At 39.9% G+C, this 14,149-nt stretch overlaps 1 protein-coding gene across 1 annotated transcript; it reads right to left on the minus strand.

The window, feature by feature from the left end:
• Window positions 1-7,293: 7,293 nt before the first annotated feature.
• Window positions 7,294-14,078, minus strand: LOC146379163 (UDP-glucuronosyltransferase 2C1-like). The gene is made up of 4 exons (XM_084942514.1): window positions 14,071-14,078; window positions 8,959-9,257; window positions 8,158-8,871; window positions 7,294-7,991 (listed from the first exon to the last, which is right to left on the minus strand). The coding sequence occupies exons 2-4, from the start codon at window positions 9,250-9,252 to the stop codon at window positions 7,407-7,409; spliced, it is 1,593 nt and encodes a 530-aa protein (XP_084798640.1). The 5' UTR covers window positions 9,253-9,257; window positions 14,071-14,078; the 3' UTR covers window positions 7,294-7,406.
• Between the last annotated feature and the right edge of the window lie 71 nt (window positions 14,079-14,149).

A 14,149-nucleotide genomic window follows, 5' to 3' on the forward strand; every position in this document is an offset into this window, starting at 1 on the left:
CAAGACCATCTAGTTTAACTTTATGTAAATTTGGAGTCTGTATATTTGAAAAATTGTTCTTTATCGTATTTACAAGGACTGTTGGGATATTCTGTGAAACCTTTTTATAGAGCTCGAACGAGCAACTCATGTCATATTTCTCATTAAGCCTGTTTAATTCAAGTATATCTCCATTTTCATCCATTATATGTGTCACTGACCAAATTTGTTTTGTCATCCATTCTTCCACAAACATAGATTTCCCCCGATTCAATATCACCCTATTATTCCACAATGGAACATTGTGGGGACTAAAGTTATGTTTAAACATTAATTTCCAATTTAACAAAACTTGTTGATGAAATTTGGAAAGTTTTATGGGTAGTTTAGAAATTTCAAAATCACATACTAAAAGGAATTGGATCCCCCCAACTTTGTTGAAAATAAGAGATGGTATCAAGAACCAGATCTCATTATCATTTTTCAAGAAAGATCGTAGCCAATTAATCTTTAAAATGCCATTCATTATTTCAAAATCGATTGCTTTTAAACCCCCCTCTTCATAATCTTTTATCAAGTCCCTGTTACTAATATAATGATGTTTATTTTTCCATATGAAATTAAAATTCACCTTATTGATATCTTTTATAATTCTTGGTGGGATGGCTAGGGAATAAGCTGGATAGATTAATCTGGACAAAGATTCAACCTTGGTCAACATTATCCTGCCGAACAACGTTAAATCTCTCTGTAGCCAATGGTTTAGAGTTTTTTTGCATTTGTCAATTGTATTCTGAATATTCTTTTCTTCACTATCAGCCATGCATTTAGTTATCCAGATTCCAAGATATTTGATTTCATTTTTGACAGGTATATCATACAAAGAAGAGTGAGAACAATTGTGGATACTCATGAGTTCACATTTGTCCAGGTTCAGGCGTAGCCCAGAAGCATCAGAAAAGATCTTTATTGTATCTAAGGCCAATGGAATTTGTTCTTTATTTTTTAGAAAGATTGTTGTATCATCGGCAAGCTGACTTATTATTAATTTGTGATTATTTATGTCTAATCCTTTGATGTTTGAGTTTATGACAGTAATAGCAAGTAATTCAGTGGCTACAATGAATAAAAGAGGTGAGATGCTGCAGCCCTGCCTGATACCTCTCTCCACCCTGAACCTGGGACATGTGCCTTCTAATAGAGAAACACAACTATTAATATCAGTATATAACATAGTGATCATATCCAGAAATGCATCACCAAACCCAAAATGTTTAAATGTCTTAATAATAAAAGTGTGTTCAATAGAATCAAATGCTTTATGGAAGTCCAAGAACAACATAAAACCATCATCCTTAATTAGGTAATTGTAATCGATAAGGTCCAAAACCAAGCGGATATTATTTTGGATCAACCGTCCTTTGAGAAATCCTGATTGTGTTGGGCTAATTATTTCAGAAATACCTGTTTTTAGTCTTGTTGCTAAAACTTTTGTAAAAACTTTGTAGTCTGTATTTAAAAGTGTTATAGGTCTTAGATTACTTAGTTTTTTCTTATCTTTCCCCGGTTTTGGAATTAATTTTATAACTCCCTGTTTCATTGTTGTCATAAGCTCCTTTTGATTTATACATTCATTTAACGCACTGAATAATAGTAATTTTAGGTCTTCCCAAAAGTGCTTATAGAAATTAGTTGTTATACCATCTGGTCCCGGTGAGCGATCAGATGCCATGCTCTTAATAGCAAAATCAAATTCTTCTATAGTCAGGTCTTCATCACAAATTTCTCTAAAATTATCATCAATTACTGGAATCCAATTACTGATTTTGTCAAAGAAGGAGGTGACATTTTGTTCTGAGTATGAAGACTTATAAAGGTTACTGTAAAAAGTAAATACTTCATTTGAAATGCGTTTAGGGTCTGTACATTCCTCTCCATTGATTATTAGGTTACATATCGAGTTATATTCTTGTCTACGTTTTTCTAGATTGCAAAAATAGGCAGTGTTCTTTTCACCCTCTTCTATCCACTTGGCTTTGGATCGCAAATAAGCAGCCTTGGCTCTATAAAGGTACATTTCGTCCAATTTAGATTGTAAATTATTAATTTTTCCTTTTTCTTCCTCAGTCCAATTCAATTTGCCATAAAGATTCATAAGTTCTTTTACTACATTTGATTCCTCTTCTTTTCTTTGTCTGTTTAACTTTTTACCGAATGCAATTGAGGTTTTTCTGATTCTAAATTTAAGATATTCCCATTTGAGTATCGGTGTATTGATGGCTTCATCATTCTGGATATCTAAAATTAATTTTTTAATAGAATTACAATACTCCTCATTTCTCAGCATCTGACAATTAAATTTCCAATAATCCTTAAATGTGTTGTTTTGGTCTTTGCTTTGTAGTCTCAGAGTAATGGCGCAATGGTCACTTAAGGGACTGTTAGAGATGACTGTTTCCTTAACATATTGTAAAATTGAGTTGGATACCAACCAATAATCAATACGTGACCTGCTTTGACCATTAGGTTTGTGCCAGGTGAATTGTTTTACATCTTCGTTTAACACTCTCCATACATCTATTAATTTAGTATCATTAGCGAATTTTTCAAATATTGGGTTTTTATGTTCTCTTGAAAATTTTGAAGGCCATCTATCCAACCATTCATCAGGAGTCACATTGAAATCACCTCCAACTACTATATAATCAGTAGGGAATTTGGTATAAAGTTCCTTTATAACTGTAGAAATTTGATGCAGCAGGTTCTTATTCTCTTGATCATTGTTGTATCCATAAACATTAACCAAAATAATCAGAGTATTATCAGTATTTAACACACAGGCAACCCAATGTCCATTTTTGTCTGCCATGTTGCACAAAAAGCTACCAGGACATCTGTTGAAACAAATAGCAACCCCAGCCGACCTGTTTGTACCATGACTAAAAAAAATTTTATCTCCCCATTGTTGTGACCAAAATTTCACATCAGATTCCTCAGAATGAGTTTCCTGGAGAAAAAAACAATTTGCCTGTTGCCCCTTGCAGAACAGAAAAACAGCTTTGCGCTTAATTGAGTCTTTAAGTCCCCTTGTGTTAAAGGAAAAAAAAGAAATATTAGTTTTTAATTGGAACACGGAACACATGAACAGCTTTAAAGAGGAAGTTTAGGAGATGGAGTAGGAAAATCTTGAGGTAAAAGTCCCATCATCCGAAATGTTCCACTGTATATTCCTTTCGTAGTCAGATGTCAGCCCGTACCTGGAGTCTCTACCCTGATACGTTTGCCTTCTATGAAACCAAAAGGGCCCCTGAAGCCTGCAGCCTTGCCTTCCTTCCGAGCCTGGTCGATTTTTGGCCACAACGCTTGTCTGGATCTCCAGTCCTCTGGGGTCAGGTCTTCAGCAAAGCGGATGCCTTCTTCTTTGCACACGGGAGAAGCCTTTGTTCGCCTCCAGATGTCATCTCTCACGGCACGTCTCACAAACAAAATAATGATTTGTCGATGCTTATTCTCCACCGCTCTTCCCACTCTGTGGACAACATCAACTGCTTCTTCCATCTTCATCTTTACAGGGAGTGCAGAATTATTAGGCAAGTTGTATTTTTGAGGAATAATTTTATTATTGAACAACAACCATGTTCTCAATGAACCCAAAAAACTCATTAATATCAAAGCTGAATGTTTTTGGAAGTAGTTTTTAGTTTGTTTTTAGTTTTAGCTATTTTAGGGGGATATCTGTGTGTGCAGGTGACTATTACTGTGCATAATTATTAGGCAACTTAACAAAAAACAAATATATACCCATTTCAATTATTTATTTTTACCAGTGAAACAAATATAACATCTCCACATTCACAAATATACATTTCTGACATTCAAAGACAAAACAAAAACAAATCAGCGACCAATATAGCCACCTTTCTTTGCAAGGACACTCAAAAGCCTGCCATCCATGGATTCTGTCAGTGTATTGATCTGTTCACCATCAACATTGCGTGCATCAGCAACCACAGCCTCCCAGACACTGTTCAGAGAGGTGTACTGTTTTCCCTCCTTGTAAATCTCACATTTGATGATGGACCACAGGTTCTCAATGGGGTTCAGATCAGGTGAACAAGGAGGCCATGTCATTAGTTTTTCTTCTTTTATACCCTTTCTTGCCAGCCACGCTGTGGAGTACTTGGACGCGTGTGATGGAGCATTGTCCTGCATGAAAATCATGTTTTTCTTGAAGGATACAGACTTCTTCCTGTACCACTGCTTGAAGAAGGTGTCTTCCAGAAACTGGCAGTAGGACTGGGAGTTGAGCTTGACTCCATCCTCAACCCGAAAAGGCCCCACAAGCTCATCTTTGATGATACCAGCCCAAACCAGTACTCCACCTCCACCTTGCTGGCGTCTGAGTCGGACTGGAGCTCTCTGCCCTTTACCAATCCAGCCACGGGCCCATCAAGACTCACTCTCATTTCATCAGTCCATAAAACCTTAGAAAAATCAGTCTTGAGATATTTCTTGGCCCAGTCTTGACGTTTCAGCTTGTGTGTCTTGTTCAGTGGTGGTCGTCTTTCAGCCTTTCTTACCTTGGCCATGTCTCTGAGTATTGCACACCTTGTGCTTTTGGGCACTCCAGTGATGTTGCAGCTCTGAAATATGGCCGAACTGGTGACAAGTGGCATCTTGGCAGCTGCACGCTTGACTTTTCTCAGTTCATGGGCAGTTATTTTGCGCCTTGGTTTTTCCACACGCTTCTTGCGACGCTGTTGACTATTTTGAATGAAACGCTTGATTGTTCGATGATCACGCTTCAGAAGCTTTGCAATTTTGAGATTGCTGCATCCCTCTGCAAGATATCTCACTATTTTTGACTTTTCTGAGCCTGTCAAGTCCTTCTTTTGACCCATTTTGCCAAAGGAAAGGACATTGCCTAATAATTATGCACACCTGATATACGGTGTTGATGTCATTAGACCACACCCCTTCTCATTACAGAGATGCACATCACCTAATATGCTTAATTGGTAGTAGGCTTTCGAGCCTATACAGCTTGGAGTAAGACAACATGCATGCAGAGGATGGTGTGGACAAAATACTCATTTGCCTAATAATTCTGCACTCCCTGTAGGTCCGGAGCAATCCTTCCTAGAAGTTCCACCACTTCTTCTCTGATATTTTCATTTGTTTTCTCCTTTTTCCCTTTGATACGAAGACACCATCTTCTTTTGTATCTTTCCTGGCTCAATACACGATCCTTAATATCGTCATTATCTTTTTTGATTGATTCCATCTCTTTTTCCAGGTGTTTTATTTTCTTTTTGCATTCTTGCAGCTCCTCTGAATTAAACTGCACCGATTTAGCGATGGAAGTTTTGTTTTTTTTTCCTTTTGTGAAAGAGTAAAGTTAAAAACCACCATATTACTCTAACATCACTGAGAGCTCTTGTAGGTTATTCTAGCCTTAAAAATGAACATATCCTTGTGGCCTACTTTTCCAGACCACTACATTGAAATCTACAGGGAGTGCAGAATTATTAGGCAAATGAGTATTTTGTCCACATCATCCTCTTCATGCATGTTGTCTTACTCCAAGCTGTATAGGCTCGAAAGCCTACTACCAATTAAGCATATTAGGTGATGTGCATCCCTGTAATGAGAAGGGGTGTGGTCTAATGACATCAACACCCTATATCAGGTGTGCATAATTATTAGGCAACTTCCTTTCCTTTGGCAAAATGGGTCAAAAGAAGGACTTGACAGGCTCAGAAAAGTCAAAAATAGTGAGATATCTTGCAGAGGGATGCAGCAGTCTCAAAATTGCAAAGCTTCTGAAGCGTGATCATCGAACAATCAAGCGTTTCATTCAAAATAGTCAACAGGGTCGCAAGAAGCGTGTGGAAAAACCAAGGCGCAAAATAACTTCCCATGAACTGAGAAAAGTCAAGCGTGCAGTTGCCAAGATGCCACTTGCCACCAGTTTGGCCATATTTCAGAGCTGCAACAGAGCTGGTTTGGGCTGGTATCATCAAAGATGAGCTTGTGGGGCCTTTTCGGGTTGAGGATGGAGTCAAGCTCAACTCCCAGTCCTACTGCCAGTTTCTGGAAGACACCTTCTTCAAGCAGTGGTACAGGAAGAAGTCTGCATCCTTCAAGAAAAACATGATTTTCATGCAGGACAATGCTCCATCACACACGTCCAAGTACTCCACAGCGTGGCTGGCAAGAAAGGGTATAAAAGAAGAAAAACTAATGACATGGCCTCCTTGTTCACCTGATCTGAACCCCATTGAGAACCTGTGGTCCATCATCAAATGTGAGATTTACAAGGAGGGAAAACAGTACACCTCTCTGAACAGTGTCTGGGAGGCTGTGGTTGCTGCTGCACGCAATGTTGATGGTGAACAGATCAAAACACTGACAGAATCCATGGATGGTAGGCTTTTGAGTGTCCTTGCAAAGAAAGGTGGCTATATTGGTCGCTGATTTGTTTTTGTTTTGTTTTTGAATGTCAGAAATGTATATTTGTGAATGTGGAGATGTTATATTGGTTTCACTGGTAAAAATAAATCATTGAAATGGGTATATATTTGTTTTTTGTTAAGTTGCCTAATAATTATGCACAGTAATAGTCACCTGCACACACAGATATCCCCCTAAAATAGCTAAAACTAAAAACAAACTAAAAGCTACTTCCAAAAACATTCAGCTTTGATATTAATTAGTTTTTTGGGTTCATTGAGAACATGGTTGTTGTTCAATAATAAGATTATTCCTCAAAAATACAACTTGCCTAATGATTCTGCACTCCCTGTAGTTAGTTATCAAGCACACAGATTTAAAGGAAAGCTGCTAATAACAGGTGTGCCTGAGTGGAGCGCTTAAGTAGTGGGCCCTGCAGACACACGTTCAGAGAGAGCAGGATCAACATCCTGAGGGTTAAGAAGCAGTTAGAGCTTGCCAAGTCTCCTCCCCGGCTCCTTTTCAAGCAGAGAGCCTATCCCAGAGCTTCCTGTATTAGAGGTTACTGGTTGAAATTCCACAACAGTCAGTGATTTCTCAAAGTGTTCCCAGGCTTTTGTAATAACTTCCATGACAAAAATCATGCCCGTTTTTTGCCATCAAAGCCAAAAAAATATTTTTCCATGCAGTAGAAATTAGAGTTTAAACATTTGATGCATTTCTTCTCTCCTATTGTGAATAAAATATGGGTTTAAGGTTTACAAATCATTAGATTCCATTCTTATTTAAAAGCAACTTAATTTCTTTCCAAATTCAGGTTCAATGCACGCACACAATGTGTGTGAAATGTAGTTCTAGAGGTTTTTTTATTTTTATTGTCACTTTACTTAAGAAAAAAACTACAGAGTCATAATTAGCATGTTTTGCAGTGAAACTACAACACTAGGGACAATATTTGGAATGTCCCAGCAAAATTAGCTTTGTTTACTTTTTATCTTTCTTTGTCTTCGGCGGCACAGAAATCTGAAAACAGCCACAATAGAGAGAAGCAGCACAGTGACCACAGACAGTAATATGAACAGTACATCTAAACAGTAGTAAGAGTACCAGGGCATCTTATAAGCCTCTGTACGCAGGTGACGAGCCCCTTTGTGGCGCATCACATATTCTACCCAGAAGACGGCCTTCTCCATGGGCGTTATTGGCTGATCTCTGTGCAAACGTGACAGTCTTTGAATGTTCTGCCTGTAGCTCTCTTGGTGGATCACTTCCATAAGGCCTTGCTCAAAACTGTGGCCATTAACATCAGCTAGCTGAATGATCTTTCCAGCTCCTCTCTCCTGCAGTCGTATAAGGTTGTCATACTGGTCGAAGAACACAGGTATGCCGAGCACAGGGACCCCATAGTAAATGGCCTCCTGGACACCATTAGTTCCTCCATGAGCTACAAAGACTTTGGTCTGTGGATGACCCAGAAGATCTTTCTGTGGCATCCAGTCCACTATTAGAGTGTTGTTTCCCAGTGTAGAGGGACGGTCTCCTTTATGCTTCCAGATCACCTGAACAGAAAAAAAAAAAAAAAATACATTTCAGCTCACAATGTTGAGTAAGAGCACTTATCTTTCTTCATGAAGAGGCAACTTGACAAGAAGAACATTCTGTTACATAAGCATAGTGTTAACCTGTGCAATTAAGAGACAAAACAAAGCCTGCAGCATTTTTTACCTTCTGGGGCATCTCGGCAAAAACACTGGCGATTTCATCTGTAACCTCTTTGGGCAAAGCACTGACATAAGTTCCCAGACTCATGATGATGACTCCATGCTTCCCGGCACTCTGAACAAACTCCTCCAGCTCTGCTGGCAGAGGCCGAGCTGGTTTGCACTGAAATCCTCCTATATAGACTATGTTTGGCATAGTGGGACGAGGGAACTCAAACACAAAATCTGATCTGAACAACCAAATGTCTGCTTCCTGTAGTACTGAGATGACATCACATCCACCCTCAATATACTTGTTACACATGTCATCATAGATTGGCAGAAAAATAAAGTTCTGCTGGAACAAGGTAAAGATATAGAAAAATATATTTTTGATCCTCTGGATAAAGCTCATTTGGTCTGTTAAGCCAGATCCTGGCACCGGGATATACGAGAGTGGCGAAGGGGTCAACACAAAGTGGCCTTCCCCTCTAGGGATCCAGCGTACATAAAGCACTAATGGGACTTTGAGATATTTGGCTAGAACAGCCCCTGATGGCATGGCAGGATCAATTAGAAGCAGATCATACTGGGAAACTATTAATATTTTCACCATATTTTGATCATCAAGGATTTGATTTATGACCTCAGACCACAATGAATGGAATTGAAAAATCACAGAGAGGAATTTTTTTATACATTTGAAGGAATTCAGCAGTGAAGCTTGCTCTCTTTGCATCTAAAAATGGAAAGAGTGTTTAAAACATGTTTATCACACACAAATTACTTAATTTCCCCATCAAATGGAGCCAAAGATGTCACATACCCTGATGTATTCCTCTATGGACCCATCTAAAAAATGCTCAAGATCTTCATCCATTTCAACTGTAATGGATGTGTAAAGATCAGACTTTTCAGAGATGTACCAGCTGGTAGACGGCCTGATCACAGTGAGGTTGTGTCCCCTGGCATGAAGTTCTTCGAGAAGGATTTTCAGATTGACCCAGTGGCTGCCATCTACAGGAACCACAAGAATGTTTCCTCCATTGCAATGTGGTGTAAATGAAATCAGGAAAAGACTGAGGAAAATGAGCATCCCACAGGCACAAAATGACGGCATCGCTTCTGTAACAGACCAAAGCAAATAATGATCCCCTTACTCATAACAGACTTCTCGCTGCCTGACATTCAAGTACAGGTAGTCTTATATGTTCAAACTTGGAATGATTTCATATACTTGTATGACAAACGACAGCATACATACTGCAGCAAGATTCCATTCAAATTTTTCCTTACCTATCGTCAGCAGTTTAACTAAAGGAATCCTTGCTCTCTACATAATGTAAATGAGTTACCTGATGTCTTTCTCCCCTCACCCCAAATGGAAAAAAAAATGTATTTGTTGTAAGTCACTAATTTAAGAAGCACATTTGTGTAAAGCAGACAAGGATTTCAATTACCCAACAAAAGGTAATATAAAAGCTGATCATTTCTCAAACCAAGAATACCTTAGAAATACAAAGCTGCATAAAACAGCACACTGGACCACAGACACATATTCAGCGAACACAAGAATAGGCAGCCTAGAGTGCTGTGTTAGCTCTGTGGTTGAGCAGATGACCATATGTCGCATGGCCTGGACGGAGGCAGGGAGTGAGTGGATCAGTCAGACACATACATACATCTGGTCAGAAGTTTTAGAATGCCCCAATTTTGTCCCTGCGCCCCTTTTGCCTACTTAAAAACACTCCAAGGTATTGTCATGTTACCAATGATATGAGTTACAGCGCATTTAAATCTTAAATGGGCGAGACCACTATAGCATTGTTAGTAAAATTCCTACATAATCCATTTCCATACCATGAGGTCAGCATGTCTACGTGGTCTTTACACAAGTTATCCTTTTCCAGGATTATCATTCCTGTCCAGCAGAACAGTAACATACCTCCTTACCCCCTATACATCCCAATTGCAAATTTCAGCTGCGTATCTTGACACTAGAGTTAAATCCAGCGCAGACTTTTCCCCTGAGTTGATATTAATGTTTGTTCCTTGTCCATCATTTGAACATCCAAATTCCTTCTCATCTATTTGTTCTTCCATTACCTCACCATTCCCATCAGTTCTTTCTCCTTCCTAGCATGTGCTAAGAGCAATGAAATCCCCAAGTCATTTTTCACCATCTTGACATGTCATGCAGTTATAAGAGTAAGGACCCTTTTTTTAAAAAAAAATAAGGATTATAGATCATTGTAATGCCTCCTTCTGTTAGCGTTATAAAATGATTAAATAAAGTTGTTTTATTATTTTTATATACACATTGCAGTGTGCTCATAGTCAAGTTGGCGTTCTGTGTTTGAGGGTCAGAAGCTTCATCCAGTGGTATGACTGGGCTGAAATATTGAGATGACGTAGTAGCACAGAGGGTTTTGCAGCATGCTTACACATTACACTTGATAATGGTTATAGGGGTCAAAGGGAGTCCGAACAAAATGTCCTGAACTAGATATTAGTATCAGTAATGTTAAAATGATCAAGGCTAGGCAGTGAGGTGTTTTTGTGTCCGTCTTTGTGATTCCAGGAAAAAGGGGCAGATAGGAGGTCGACGAAGAGGACATCGAATGGAGACGTCAGGATGGGTTCCGGAAGAAGACTGGCATAATAATCATTTCTTATTGACGCAGTATAAAACCTGTACAGCCTGATGAGGGTCATCCTTTCTGTGAAGACAGGTGGCTGCACTCAGAGAGGTCCAGCGCTTTAACCTGTAATTTCAGCTGCTGAAGCAAATTAAATCTTTTAAACGACACATTTTTCCTGTACTTCCTTCTGAAAAATTTTGAACAAGGCACTTCCCTAGCCATATTTCTATTGCAGAGTATTCTAGTTCATCTCTTTTTCTGCCCCTTAGTAGGTTATATTTTACTTAAATATTGCATATCCACCACTAGTAGCAAAACATCCCTCGTGTCTGACCACCATGCACTTGCATACAAAAAAAGGCCTTCTCAAGCCACCTGTACCACCACTATGTTTAAAGTTTTGCCCAGGTGTCTGTAATTCATACCATAGCAGTAGTAGGAAAGATTATGAAAACCAGGATTATATATATCTGACTTAACTGTTCCACTGTAGTACTCAGTGGATCTCTCACATCTTATATCAGGGCTGTCATTCCCACATGCACAGCAGGTGCTTTCACAATCATTTGGAGTTGTTCTGCTGCGTGCCTCAGTTCACATGTACCATTGATCACACCAGCTTCTTAGCATCTGTGTTTGTCAAGTTCTCATTCCTTATTTTATTTACTCTTATCCTCATGAGCATCCATGCTTTTTTACATGTGTCATCACTTAAGCCATCACTTGACCTTGCAAACTTTCTCAAACCTTCCTTTCATTTCAAATACTCTTCAAAGTAGTTTTAAAATGGCTAACTGATCATCTGCAGAGGAAGGGCTCATTCAAAGAGTTTCACTCAGGTTTCAGTAAAGGTTACATATGTGCATATTAAACAAATATGTAAGACTGCTTTCTTGCATTTGCACATCATCTCTAAATGTAGAAGCATCCTGTCTCAGAGTGATGCAGAAAAATTAGATCACATATGTATTACCTATAGGCTACACTATTGTGATTTATTATCATGAGTTATAAGATGAGATAAACCTTCATTAGTCCCACATGTGGAAAATATTTTGGTTACGGCAAAAAGGTACAAGTTAAGACCAGTAAAAATAAGGAGAGAAAAACAATAGAATAGAATAAGATTTAAAAAATAGAATAAAATACTATATGCAATAGATCAAAGTACTAATTATACTGTTATATTGGAAGATTGCCCTTGGCACTGGGATGTGTCTGTACGCATGTGTGTGGTCACCTGCAGAGACCATCTTGTAGAGCAGCGGTCCCCAACCCCCGGGCCTCGGACCGGTACCGGTCCGTGAGTCGTTTGGTACCGGGCCACGAGAGTTGAGGCTCAGGTGTGAAATGTATGGTTTTCAGGGTTTTTAATCGGTTTTCAGCGTTATTTTGTTATCGTTTTTATCGTTTTCTCGGTTTTACTCAGTACCGGTACTAGTTTTATTTTGTTGTATTTATCCGCGACACCTTAAAGGCCGGTCCATGAAAATATTGTCGGGCATAAACCGGTTCGTGGCGCAAAAAAGGTTGGGGACTGCTGTTGTAGAGTCTGACAGCAGTGGGAAGGAAAGACCTGTAAAATCTCTCCTTCCCACACCGTGGGTGCCGCAACCTGCCACTGAAGGAGCTGCTCGGTGCTGTCAGAGTCTCCTGCATGGGGTGGGAGATGTTGTCCAACAGGGATGACAACTCAGCCACCATTCTCCTGTCACTCACCACCTCCATTGTGTTCAGAGGGCATCAGAACAAATTTAGCCCTCCGGATTGCCCTGTCCAGTTTCTTCCTGTCCCCAGCAGAGATGCTGCTGCCCCAGCAGACCACACCATAAAAGATGGCTGAAGACATCTTCGGGGCCCCCATATTGCAGAAGACCCTGTCCGACACACAGCCCTGAGTTCTCACATATGGTGGTCGGTCGGTGAGGTAGTCCAGTATCCATGTTGTGAGGTAATGGTCCACTCCTGAGTTCTCCAGCTTATCCTTCAGAACTGTGGGAAGAATAGTGTTTAAGGCACTGGAGAAATCAAAGAACATGACTCTCACAGTGCTCCCAGCAGTTTCCAGGTGAGAGAGGGAACAATATAGGCAATGAATGAATGCATCATCCTCTCCAGTGCCAGGCTGGTAAGGTAATCTGAAGTGGGTCCAGTGATGAGCTCACCAGGGGCCGAAGCTCAGCCAGGACCAACCGCTCCAGGGTCTTCATCAAGTGGGATGTCAGAGCCACCGGCCTGTAGCTGTTGGGGTCCTTGGGACGTGGAATCTTTGGCTCTGGTACCACACAAGAGGTTTTCCAGAGCTGTGGAACTCTCCCCAGCCTCAGGCTCGGGTTGAAGATGTGACAGGTTGAGAGAGACAGGCTGAGAGAGACAGGCTTGAGCCGTGTGTTGGATGTGAACTGGATGCTTTGGTTGGGGGTGGGGAGTAGTGAGCAGTGTGAGTGGAGGAGGTGTGAAGTGTCTGAGGTGTCAGAGGTGGAACAGCAGCAGTGGGGGTGGGTGAGTCTGCAGCCGATGTTGAAGATTGCATTGTGGATTAATCAAACCTATTAAAGATGGTTTGAATATTTTAGAATATTTTAAAGTAAAAAGGGAGACAGAGCCTTCAGCTTTAAATATCCTCTTCTGTGGAACCAGCTCCCAGCTTGGATTCAAGAGAGAGACACCCTCTACTTAGGCCTAAAACATTCCTTTTTGACATAGCAAATAAGTTAGGGCTGTATCAGGTGACCCTGAAACTTCCCCTAGTTACACTGCAATAGCCTGTGCTGCTTTCTTCCTGTTAAAAGGGCATTTTTCCTTCCCACTGTTGCCAAGTTCTTGCTCATAAGTAGTCATTTAGTTGTTGAGGTTCTGATTGTAGGATTTAAATTACAATATAAAGCAAATCAAGATGTCTGTTGTAATTTGGTGGTGTACAAAAAAAAAAAAAAACCTATGTCAAATCACATCTGCCTACATCTTCTGATCAGCCTTTTATATTATTATATACCTTGACCAGTTCTTTCAGTGCAACTTTCAGCAGGCAGTGAAACTCATGCACTTTTTTTCCCACATCCAGCTCCACACTGCACACAAAAAAATAAATAAAATAAAATAAAAAATAAAAATAAAAATACCAGTTATTACCAGTTCCTTTTTTAGAAATTCCCAGAAAAAGCCAAGGCCTTTGCTCCAGCCCTATACCCCTGCCAAAGTTCTTTAACAATTCCTGCTGACCATTAAACAAAGGCAAAAGCCAGTAAGATAAGACAATAATTGAAAGGTCACACCCAACTGCTGACATCACTCACCCGCGCCCACACAGTCATCCAACAAGCAGGTAAATGGGAGACAGGATAATTTATAAACAGATGATGATTAGTGAAGTGA

This window comes from Perissodus microlepis, chromosome 10 (assembly GCF_051167445.1).
Source record: "Perissodus microlepis isolate ML-2025 ecotype Zambia chromosome 10, ASM5116744v1, whole genome shotgun sequence".
NCBI lineage: Eukaryota > Metazoa > Chordata > Actinopteri > Cichliformes > Cichlidae > Perissodus > Perissodus microlepis.

Excerpts from the sequence above, each read along its gene's own strand:
- LOC146379163 (XM_084942514.1), bottom strand. The coding sequence starts at position 9,252 with ATGCCGTCATTTTGTGCCTGTGGGATGCTCATTTTCCTCAGTCTTTTC. Across the intron at positions 8,872-8,958 it reads CCATAGAGGAATACATCAGG|ATGCAAAGAGAGCAAGCTTC; the intron begins GTATGTGACATC and ends TTCCATTTTTAG. Across the intron at positions 7,992-8,157 it reads TTGCCGAGATGCCCCAGAAG|GTGATCTGGAAGCATAAAGG; the intron begins GTAAAAAATGCT and ends TTTTCTGTTCAG.